General features: G+C 28.3%; 1 protein-coding gene across 1 annotated transcript in view; it reads left to right on the top strand.

The window, feature by feature from the left end:
• Nucleotides 1-12,448, top strand: part of DYNC1H1 (dynein cytoplasmic 1 heavy chain 1) — a 3,754,902-nt gene that overhangs the window by 379,529 nt on the left and 3,362,925 nt on the right. Inside the window, exon 13 of the mRNA XM_044073590.1 lies at nucleotides 11,587-11,814. Coding sequence (XP_043929525.1) covers nucleotides 11,587-11,814 — 228 coding nt within the window. The remainder of the gene's footprint in view (nucleotides 1-11,586; nucleotides 11,815-12,448) is intronic.

The following is a 12,448-nucleotide window of genomic DNA, read 5'->3' as shown; positions in this document are numbered from 1 at the left end:
CCAGAACTCCCCACAGCCAAACATGGAAAGTGGATGCTCTATCCTTTACATGGGAAAACCTCTCAATCTATTCATTTCCCCAGCTGCCCCTCCTCTTGAAGGTTCTACTAAAGATCACACAGGACAAGCCAAGGATAGTCCTGATTGCACCAGACTGTGGCCACACCATCACTGGTACCTACTTTTGCGCAGTCTGACAGTACTGCCGCCATGGTACCTGCCTCAGACCCCCCCCCCCCCGCTGTCCCAGCAGGAGGGCCACAAACCATGAATATAGCAGCCTGGCTCATCCCCTGAACTCGTCACCAGCAACCCTCTGTAAACAGGTGCTGGATGTCATCCTTGAGGCAAGGAGGCCTAGTACTAGAAAATTCTATTAAAAAAAAAATGGAAAAGATGACTGTTCTTGGAGCTAGTCTTAAGGAATGGACACAACTGTGTCCAGCTTACCTCATTTATTAGATTACTTAATAGAAATGCTCCACAAAGGCATATCCTTCTCTTCAATTAAGATTCATGCCTCTGCCATCTCTGCTCATTTGTAATACTGAGCCACCCCTCTTCTCTCATCCTCTGGTCAAACAGTTCCTGAGAGGAGCCAAAAATTTAAGACCCCCCAGGAGAGCTCCCACTCCAGCCTGGGACCTTAACTTTGTACTTGAAAAACTCACGCTTCCACCCTTTGAACCTGCTGCCTCAGCAGAGTTAAAATTCCTCTCCTGGAAAACTGTTTTACTTCTAGCCATCACTTCAGCAAGAAGAGTGTCTGAATTGCAGGCCCTTATGGCCGTGGAACCCTTCATTATTTTCCATGCAGGCAGGGTTTCCCTCAGGACTAACCTATCATTTATGCCCAAGGTGGTGTCTAGTGTGGCTTTAAACCAATCCATTCATTTGTCAACCTTTTTCTCTAATCCTCAGAATAAATGGGAAAGGATCCTGCACTCTCTGGACGTGCACAGGCAACTTAGGTTCTATCTGGACAGGACTAAACCTTTCAGAAAATTTGACCAGCTGCTAGTCAGCTTTGAAACCGGGACAGAGAGGGCAAGGCCATTTCAAAGCAAACAATTTCTAAATGGATAGCACACTGCATCCATTTCTGCTACAAACACCATGGGAAACCTACCCCACAGGGGATCAGAAGACATTCCACTAGGGCTACATCAACCTCTACAGCATTTCTCAGGGGAGTCCCTACCAGGGACATTCTGGAAACTGCATCCTGGAGCTCTGTACACACCTTCACCAAGCATTACCACTTGCCTATCTCTACTAAATCCAGAGCTGGATTTACCACATCAGTCTTACAGGGCCTGCATGCCAGCCCTAATACTTCCTGACTGCCTCCACCCATTCTCAGCTTTGGGAATCAACCCAAATGTGATGACTGCAACAGTGAAACACTAAGAACATAGTACAGATATTATTCGTGTTTCACTGTTGCAGTCATTACATTTGGGTAATCTGCTGGCAGGTTGCCCTCAATCGGCCTAATTTCCAAAGTCTTGGGACCTGCGTCTGTTGCTGTCTTCTCTTCCATGACGTCAGGTCGTCAGGGGTATAAAACATGCAGCTGACTCCATTTTCTGTAGTCTTTCTTGCCGCACGGTGCCTGAAGCAGAAGCATTTCGCAAGTGCCGGTCGGACTACTACTTCGCGTTTGAGTTTCAGAACTGAAGTCTTCAATAAAGCCAAGTACCCCGTTGGGGAAACTTTTTTCTTGCTTTTTACCAATGTCAGAAAAAGTTAATAATTGTATTACTTGTGGGAAGCAAATACCTCATAAGGATTTCCATTTATACTGTATTCCTTGCCTAGGCCCTGACCACAACGTGCCTGGCTGTCAGTTTTGTGCTAGATTTAACCAACACACTAAGCATTGGTATATTTTTGCATCCAAGTAGTTTGGAAACAGATTTAACTACCCAGAGATGTCGTCGGATAGCAATCAGGCTACCGGAGTACATAAAAAACGCAAAGAAAAGGACAGAGAAAGGCAGTCTAGATCCAAAACCGACAAAGCTTCTAAGCCAGTGGCCAGTTCACCAGTACTCAGTGAGGCGCTTTCGCAACCCCTGATGCTCGCTACCTTCGAGTTGCAGGCCTCTACCGACACCCTTGTGGAGCCAGGCATGCTGCAAGATACTCATGGTATTGGATCGACGGATGCATCTCCTTCAGATGGGTCTGGAGCCGCTGAGCAGGCACCGGCTTCTGAGGGTGTATTCAGACCTCAACATTTTTACATCAAACAGACGAAAGCTGCAAAACCAAAGGCAAAGATACCTTCTAAAACTAAAAAAAAAAGACGCCGGAGCCACGTGCACAGGCCTCTATGCCTAAAAAACAGATTATCAAAATGGCTGAAGACCTTGTTACCTTAATCAGGGGTACCCATCCCCCTCCAGATAATAGGCCTAGGCAAGACACTGACTATGAATCTTCAGATCAGGTTTCTATTTCTTCTGATTCCATGTCTGATCAGGAATTATCTTTACCTCCCTATGAGGATTCTGATGCTGAGGAGTCTATTCCATCTGCATCTCCTCCTGAGGTTTTTTAAAAACCTTTAATTTTTTTTTGGGGGGGTTTAAAAACCCAAATTTTCTTTTCCTTTCCCCCCAAAAAAGGCCCCCCCTTTTTTTGGGTTTTCCCCCCCTTTTGGGCCCCAAAAAAAAAAAAAATTTTTGTTATAAAATTTTTTTTTTTAAAAAAATTTACCCCTTTTTTTTTTTTCCCCCCCCTTTTTTAAATTTTTTTTTTTTCCTTTTTTTTAAAGGGGGGTTTTTTTGCTTTTTTTTTTTTTTTTTTTTTTTTTTATTTTTTTGTTGGTTTTTGTTTTTTTTTAAAAAAATTATTTAAATTTTTAAAAAAAATTTTAAAATTTTTTTTTTAAAAAAAATTTTAAATTTTTTTTTTTTTTAAAAAATTTTTTTTAAAAAATTTTATTAAAAAATATAAAATTTTATTTTTTAATTTTTTTTCCCCAAAATTTGGGGTTTTTTTTTAGGTTTTTTTTAAAAAAAGTTTTTTTTTTAAAAAAATTAAAAAAAAAGATTTTTTTTTTTAAAAAAAATTTTTTTTTTTTTTTAAAAAAAATATATTTTAAATTTTTTTTTTTAAAAAAAAAAAAATTTTTTTTTTTTAAAAATTTTTTAAAAAAAAAATTTTTTTTTTTTTTTTATTATTTTATTATTTTAAAAAAAAAAAATTTTTTTTTTTTTTTTTTTAAAAAATTTTTTTAAAAAAATTTTTTTTATTTTTTATTTTTTTTTAAAAAAATTTTTTAAAAAAATTTTTTTTTTTAAAAATATATTATTTTTTTTAAAAAAAAAAAAAAATTCTCTTTAAAAAAAAAAATATTTTAAAAAATTTTAAAAAAAATTTTTTTAAATTTTATTAAAAAAAAAAATTTTTAAAATTTTATTTTAAATAATAAAAAAATAAAAAAATTTTTTTTAAAAATTAAAAATTTTTTTTTTTTTTTTAAATTTTTTTGAATAAATTTTAAATAAAATTAATTTTTTATTAAAATTTTTTTTTATGAAAAAAAAAATTTTTTTTTTTAAAAAAAAATAAAAAAAAAAAAATTTTTTTTTTAAAAAAATTTTTTTTTTTTTAAATTTATTTTTAAAAAAAAAAAAAAAAAATTTTTTAAATATTTTAAAATTTTTTTAAAAAAAATTTTTATATTATATTTAAATTTTATATTTTTTATAAAAAAAAAAAAATTTTTTTTTAAAAAAAAAAAAATTAAATTTAAAATTTTTTTTTAAAAATATTATTTTTTTAAAAATTTTTTTAAAATTTTTTATTTAAAAAAATTAAAAAAATAAAAATTTTTTTTATAAATATTTTATTTTAAAATTTAAAATTAATTTTTTAATTTTTTTTTTTTTTAAATTTTTAAAATTTTTTTTAAAAAATTTAAAAAAAAATTTTTTTTTTTTTTAAAAATAATTTTTTTTAAAAAAAAATAAATTTTTAAAAAAATTTGTTTTTTTTTAAAAAATTTTTTTATTTTTTTTTTTTTTTTTAAAAAATTAAAAAAAAAAAAATTTTTTTTTTTGGGAAAAAAAAAAGTTTTAAATTTTTTTAAAAAAAAAAAAAATTTTTTTTTTTTTTTTAAAAAAGGGAAAAATATTTTTTTTTTTTTAAAAAAAAAATTTTTTTAAAATATTTTTTTAAAAAAAAATGTTAAAAAAATTTTTTTTTTTTATATATTGGAAAAAATTTTTTTTTTTTTTATTTTAAAAAATTTTTTTAATTAAAAAAAAATTTTAAAAAAAAAATTTTAAAAAAATTTAAAAATAATTTTTTTATAATATTAAAATTTTAAAATTTTAATTTAAAAATTTTTTATTTTATAATTTTTTTGGGAAAAAATTTTTTTTTTTTTAAAAAAAAAAAAAAAAAAATAAAATTTTTTTTTTAAAAAATTTTTATATAATTTTGGAAAAATTTTTTTTTTTTTTTTTAAAATTTTTTTAAAAGATTTTTTTTAAAATTTTTAAAAATTTTTTTTAAAAAAATTTTTTTTAAATAAATATTATATTTAAAAAATTAATTTTTGTAAATTTTTTTATATATTGTTATATAATATATAAATATTTTTTTATAAAAAAAAAAATTTTTTTTTTTAAAAAAAAATTTTTTTTTTTGTTTTTTTTTTTTTAAAAAAAAAAAAAAAAAATTTTTATATTATAATAATTTTAAAAAATATATATTAAAAATTAAAATATATATATAAAAAATTATTTTTAAAAAAAAAATTTTTTTTTTTTTAAAAAAAAAAAAATATTTAAATTTTTAAAATAATATTAAAAAAAAAAAAATTTTTTTTTTTTTTTTTTAAAAAAAAATGGTTTAAAATTACATAAAAAAAAAAAATTAAAACAAAAAAAAATATTTTTTTTAAAATTAAAAATTTTATTAAATTAAAAAAAAAAATTTTAAAAATTTTAAAAATCTTGTTTTTGAAATTTTTTTTTTTTTTTTTTTTTTTTTTTTTTAAAAAAAAATTTTTTTTTTTTTTTAAAATTTTTATTTTTTGGTTTTTTTTTTTTTTTTTTTTTTTATTTGAAAATTTTTAAAAACCCCAAAAAAAGCCTTTAAAAAAAACATTTTAAAAAAATTTTTTTTAAAAAAAAAAAATTTTTTTTTTTTGATTTTTTTTTTTCTTACAAAAATAAAATAATTTTTAAAAAAAAAAAAAAAATTTTTAAAAAAAATATTTTGGAAAAAGGCCCCTTTTATTAAAAAAATTTTTTTTTAAATTTTTAAAAAAAATTTTTTTTTTTTTTTTTTTTATGGGGGGGGAAAAAAAAAAAAAATTTTAAAATTTTTTTAAAAAAAAATAATTTTAAAAAAAAATTAAAAAAAAACTATTTTTTTTTTTTTTATTTTTGTTTTTTTTAAAAAAAAATTTTTTTTTAAAAAAAAAATATTATAATTGTATTATATATATAAAATATATAAGGAAAAAAATTTTTTTTATTTTTTTTTTAAAATTTTTTAAAAAAATTTTTTTTTTAAAAAAAAAAAAATTTTTTTTTTTTAAATTTTTAAATTTTTTTTTTTTTTTTTTTTAAAATTTTAAGGGGGGTTTTTTTTTGTTTTTTTTATTAATAAATTAAAGTTAAAAAATTTTAAAATTTTTTTTTTTTTAAAAAAATTTTTTTTTTTTTTAAAAAAAAAAAAAAAAAATTTTTTTAATATTTTTTTTTTTAAAATAATTTTTTTAAAAAAATTTAAAGTTTTTTTAAAAAATTTTTAAAAAAATTTTTTTTAAAATGGTTTTTTTTGTTTTAAATTTTTTTTTTTTAAAAAAAATTTTTAAAAAAATTTTTTATTTTTTTTAAAATTTTTAAAAAAAAAAAAAAAAAATTTAAAAACCCTATATTAAAAATTTTTTTGGGAAAAATTTTTTTTTTTTTTTTTTTTTTTTTTTTTTTTTTTTAAAATATAAATTTTTTAAAAATAAAAAAAATTTTTTTTTTTAAATTTTTTAAATTAAAATTTTTTAAAAAAAAATTTTTTTTTTTGGGGGGTTTTTTTCAAAATTTTTTTAAAAATTTTTTAAAAAAAAAATTTTTTTTAAAAAAAAAATTTTTTAAAAAAATTTTTAAAAAATTTTTTTTTCCTTTTTTTTTTTTTTTTATTTTTTTTTTAAATTTTTTTTAAAAAAATTTTTAAAAAAAAGGGGGGGGGAAAAAAAAAAACCCCCTTGGAAACCAAAAACCCCCCCCTCCCAAAAAATTTTTCACCCGGGGGGGGAAAAAAAAAAATTTTTAAAGGAAAAACCAAATTTAATTTTTTAAAAAAACCTTTTTTTTTCCCCCCCCAAAAAAAAAAAATTTTCCCAAAAAAAAATTTCCTCCCAAAAAAAAATTTTCAAGGAAAAAAAAAATTTCCAAAAATTTTAAATTTAAAAACCCCCTTTTAAATTTTTTTAAAAAAGAATTTAAAAAACCTTCAAAAAGGGGTTTAAGGGGGTTTTGGTTTTGGGGGAAATTCCTTTTTTTTTTTTAAAAATTTTTTCCCAAAAAAATTTTTTAAAAAATTTTATATTAAAAAAAAAATTTTTTTCCCAATTCCCCCCAAAAACCTAAGGAAAAAGGGAAAATTTTTTTTGGGGTTTAAAAAACCCAAAAAATTTTTTTTAAAAACCCCAAAATTTTTTTTAAAAATTTTTTTTTTTAAAAAATTATTTAAAATTTTAAGGGGAAAAAAAATTTTTTAAAAAACCCAAAAACCCCAAAAAAAACCCCAAAAAATTTTTTCCCCCCCCCAAAAAATTATTTTTTTTTTAAAAAAATTTTTTTACACCAAACAAACCCCTGGAAAAAAAAAAAAACCCCCCCAAAAAAAAAAACCAAAGGGGTTTTTTTAAAAAATTTTAAATTTTTTTAAAAAAAAAAAAAAAAAAAAATTTTTAAAAAAAAAAATGTTTTTTATTTTTTTTTAAAGGTTTTTTTTAAAAAAAATTTTTTTTAAAAAAATTTTTAAAAAAAAAAAAATATTCAAATTTTTAAAAAAATTTTGGCCCAAAAAAAAAGAAAATTTTTAAAATTTTTTTTTAAAAAAAAGTCAAAAATTTTTTTTTTAAAAAAAAAAAAAGTTTTTTTTTTTTTAAATAAAAAATAAATTTAAATTTTAAAAAATTTCCCAAATTTAAAAAAAAAAAATTTAAATTTAAAATTTAAATTTTTAAAATTTAAAATTTTTTTAAAAAAAAATTTTTTTAAAAAAACCTTTAAAAAATTTTAAAAAAAAAAGGGAATTTTTTAAAAAATTTTTTAAAAATATATAATTTTTTAAAATGGGTTTTTTTTTTAAAAATTTTTGGGGGAAAAAAAAATTTTTTTAAAAATTTTTTAAAAAAACACCTTGGATTGAGGGGGTTGGGGGGGGAGTCATTTTAATTTCTGAGGTCAAGGCTAATATCAAAGACCTCTGACTGACCAAATTTGCATATTGCAAATTGGGTGGAGTCATTTAATCCCAACCCCCCAACCCCCCCCCCCCCCGGCACAAATATCCTATGAGAACAATAAGGCTAATTGGTGCCAGAGTCATGGTCTGAAACTTGTAGCCAAAAAGTGAATCCTATCTTTCAGAAAGACCGCTACTTTATGGGTGCACTGCCAGTGTAGTAGTTGGCTAGTGTAGACTATTGTAGTAAGGGGGTTGAGAATGTATTTAGAAAGTATAAGGGCCATGTTAGTTCATGGATTATTTGCTCTACCAGATATGTTACTTGGATCCCTTACACAAATAGGTTCTACTAAATGTGGGAGATGCCCGGTTTGTCCACATATTGTCAGCTGTTTTGAATGTATTAAGGTTTTTTTTTTTTTTACACCTAGAGACAGATTTTCATGTGAATCTAAGGGGGTAGTTTATATTTTAGGCTGCCCTTGTAACATGTTTTATGTGGGGGAAACTAAGAGGATGTTCCGGGTAAGAATTTTGGAACTTATCAGGGATTTAAAAAATTGTAAACAAGAAAAAACGATTGCTGCTCATTTTATGAAAATGCATAATGATTATTTATTACTGAAGGGGAGCATTTTGGAACAGATTGTTTTTGTGTGAATAAAAATGTATTAAAGGAGAAACTTTTATATAAAGAAAATATTTATATTCTGAAATTTAAAAAAAAAAGTAATCTTTGTGGTATCCCTGAAGTCCCAAAACAACCCACTAAAGTGTAGTGGATCCGAAAACAAAACCGTGTAAGAAACTTCTCTGTGTGGAAGATTTTCAATCCATATATTTCTAGTTAATCACTGTATATTAATCAGGTCAGACAATGGTAGTAGAAGTAGCGAACGTAAACTCGTCTTAAGTCAAAACAAAACAAAAAGTAATAGTAATGCTGTACAATTATACATTTTCTAAGTATTCGAAAGTAATCCAAGCAAGGCAGGCAGTCTGTTTCCAGTCGAAAATCCCTGAAGTACACAGACAAGCGATCCAAGTAAAACAAAAATAGAGTAATTTCCTCACAAGCTTTCTAAATATATATACTTTTTATCAGGCATGGGAGTGGGTTTATTGTGCTGTAAAACAGTGTTATTGGTACACGTGTTAAATTCACATACTTTCCCCCATCAGTGTGACATTCGAGCTGGTCCTGCCCTACTTAGTAGCTGTCATAATAATATATAACCCTTATGTACTTTAAATAAAATTATATAATGATGTGGTACCTCTTATTTAACCAAATTAAGTAGATTAAGTCTGTGATTTTATCCACCAATGTACTACATGGCTGGAAATATATCAACCTTAGTTCATTTGGCAATCAAAAAAAAAATATACATATACATTTTGCATGTAAAAATCAATTTCTGTTTTCATAACCTATTGTTAAAGATCGCTTTCGTCCTTCTAAACGACTTCAGGTCTGTGTACAAGAACCCTAAAAACCTATATAATTGAATAATTAGTATTGTTATTGCACATCATTTTGAATAAAGTGGAAAAAAGAACCAGAAAATAAAAAAAATTTTTTACTTTTTTTCTGGTGCTTTTTCCCACTTTATTCAAAATGATGCGCAATAACAATACTAATTATACAATTATATAGGGTTTAAGGTTTCTTCGAATGGAAACATACTGCCTGCCTTGCTTGGATTACTTTCGAATACTTAGTTATGCTGTACAATTTGGCGGCCACGGTGGTGCAGTGTTAGCATTGCCACCTCACAGCAAGAGGTTCTCCGGTTCGATCCTCTGCTGGGGTGCCTTCTGTGCGGAGTCTGCATGTCCCCCCTGTGGTCGCGTGGGTTTCCTCCGGGTGCTCCGGTTTCCTCACACATCCCAAAGACATGCTGCAGGTGGATTGGACACCCTAAATTGGCCCTAGGTGTGAGTGTGTGCCTTCTGTGGAAGGCTGGGCGCCGGGCTGGCAACTCGACACCGTAAAACTCCACTGCCAATCGTGAGTGGACAAGATGATCCACTGTGGCGACCCCCTAACCGGGAAAAGCCGAAAGAAGAAGTAATGCTGTACTATTATATATTTTTTTTTATTACTTTTTGTTTTGACTTAAGTCGAGTTTACATTCGCTACTTCTGCTACCATTGTCTGATCTGATTAATATAGTGATGAACTAGAAATATATGGACTGAAAATCTTCCACACAGACGTTTCTTACACTGTTCTATATTCTGAAGTTTAATCCCTAAAGTTTGCTTTAAGGGATAAATTATTTAATGAATTGTGTGTTAATTGATTTAGTGTGTATATAAATGAGATGTTTGTGATTTGTATTCCGAGAAGGTGTTTTCACAGAGGCACTAGAATTAAAACAGCTTTTTACAGAGTGGTTTGTTCATTCGAATCCTAGTACATTTATTTTATTGTGGTGGTGGTGTTGTGGTATTAATTTTATTGTGGTGGCGGTATCATGGTATATGTAGTAAGGGGGTTGAATGTATGTAGAAAGTGATTTGGCATTTGACCATTCGTCTATTGTAATGTGAAAGTCATTTTTATGTTGCACCAGTTAAAAACTGGTATGGCATCTACATCCAAATAGGTCATTGCTCCATTATACTATGCTCTCATAAGACCATTCATGAAGTACAGTGCTCCCTTTGGTATGTACCTAGCCAAAGAGATGCAGTAACTGGAACTTCCTTGGGTACCTCACAAAATATATGTGGCGGGAAAACAAGTCCTTTGCAGATAACCTGAAAGTCTTATGCTTATATTTGGGTCTCCTACAGGCTGCTTGAGAGGTCACCTATGCTTGGCCTACAAAGCATCCTTTGATCCAGTCCTAATGGACCTGTTGCACATCCATAAAATATCAGAAGCACTAATTACAGGGACCTAATCCCTACGTGTTCCTCCAGTATATCTCGTTTAACATGCATGTGTCTTGAGATTCCCCGTTCTCTGTAACAGGCTTTTCCCATCTGTGTAAAGGAAAGTTGATTTTTTTTTTGGGAAGCATGGCTAGGTTTAAAGGCGTTGGAGTGATAGCTTAGTATTTTACTATGATCTTTTTTTACACTGTAGTCAGGGAACGGAGTTGTGCTTTTGAGGTGCGTGAGATTCTCCAAATTGTTACAGATTGTCAACCCCTCGAAATTTATTTTTTTGCATAAAACCGATTACAGAATTTTGTTACATTTGTTGATGTACCCCACCCCTATGGTATAGAAAGACCAATCCCTCATTTTGGGTACCAGTGCTCAAAAAGTGATATGGGTGCTAGAGATGTAGGGGAGGCTGATGGTGTGGCTTCTGTTTACTGTAGCCATCTGGTGGGGGAGAGGCAGTTTAAGTCCAACACTGGGTGCTGCACCTGTGAAGCACAAGCCTTATGATCACATGCTGCCATAATTAGTACAGTTGTGCATAGAACTGCCAGGACATTAACGTGTACTTGTGGAGAGATTCTCTTCCCCATGTTGATAGGTGGCATCATGCAGCTCAAATGAATTGTCAGTGGGAAGCAGCTGCGGAAGTAGGCAAGTCCACTGAATCAGTTGGTTTACTCCCTAGCATCTTATTGGCTGTGGGCCTTTGGCAGGAGTGAGTGGTCTACAGGGTTTTAGCCTACCCCAGAAATGAGTTTCCCTGCTAACTGGGACATAGCCCCATCAGGGTGTGTGTGTGTGTGTGTGTGTGTGTGTGTGTGTGTGTGTGTGTGTGTGTGTGTGTGTGTGTGTGTGTGTGTGTGTGTGTGTGTGTGTGTGTGCAAAATGAAAAATGCATACTGAGACATCTGTTTGACAAGGATTATGTTCCGTTTAATGCTTGGCTTAAACATTGTAAAACAAGTATCAGATTTTATGGCATATAGTGAAAGGGGTGTGTAAAATATCATACTGGTGGGATATGATCTAGTTAAGTCCTTTTGGTAGATTTTTGTTGAATGATGCATGCTGTATGACACTTCTAGAATAGTGAAGGTAGAAAATGATTTAGTAGAGAAGTTAAGAAACTTGATGGGTCCAGGTTAATTCTTGCAGATGGACAGTGTTAATGTAAAACCTGGTCAGTTTTTTTTTTTTAAATCAAAAATGTTCGCCCCATTTAATGCGTTATTCTTTCTTTTTTAGGTTATGGTAGCATGCTTTGAAGTCTTCCAGACATGGGATGATGAATATGAAAAACTTCAGGTGTTGCTACGTGATATTGTTAAGAGAAAAAGAGAAGAAAATTTGAAGATGGTGTGGCGCATTAATCCAGCCCACCGCAAGTTGCAGGCTCGTCTTGATCAAATGCGCAAATTCAGACGTCAGCATGAACAGTTGAGAGCAGTTATTGTCAGAGTCCTCAGACCTCAGGTAGGTCTGAACTTTTCACATACTGATTTATCTGTTAGTGTTTTGCTGTAATAGTGTATTGTGTGCATAAAAAAGTGCTTTAAAATTACCACCCTACAAAAGCTTTTCACTCTAAAGACAAACTCCTCTCCACTAAAACCAATAATGCATCAGGAGCCTCCTTGCACTCAGTCTGTAGCTGTCCTCTGGAATGCCCTCCTACATACTCTGTCTTCATGAAAAGCAACATGCATTCAAAAAACATATTAAAAAAAAAAGCACCTGTCAGCATCCTTTCTCTATCGCTGCACATCTCTGGGAGAAATAACATCTTTGCTTTCTTCCTCTTCTATTGGTCTATTTTTGCCAACTGTCATTCTGTCTTCACCCATCCCACCTTCTACCAATGACTCAGCTGTTTGTCTCAATTAAATCATCCTTCTGCTTTCCACCTTTTGTAAATAACTGTGCTGACATCTATCCTACTGCATGGTTATTTAAATATATTTAGAGTATAGTTAGTATAAGCAGCCTTACTACTGTATGTGTAGTTATTGTCTTATCTATCGTGACACTGGAAAATTTATTTTAATTGTATTCTGCCTGACATTGTTGATATACAACCTAAAAGATTTTGTTTGTACTGCCAGGTACT

The sequence above is a fragment of the Protopterus annectens genome, chromosome 6.part0 (genome assembly GCF_019279795.1).
Source record: "Protopterus annectens isolate FY-2018-M chromosome 6.part0, PAN1.0, whole genome shotgun sequence".
Classification (NCBI taxonomy): Eukaryota; Metazoa; Chordata; order Ceratodontiformes; family Protopteridae; genus Protopterus; species Protopterus annectens.
Note: the sequence above shows the minus strand (reverse complement) of the source record. Positions and strands in the feature narration are given on the sequence as shown.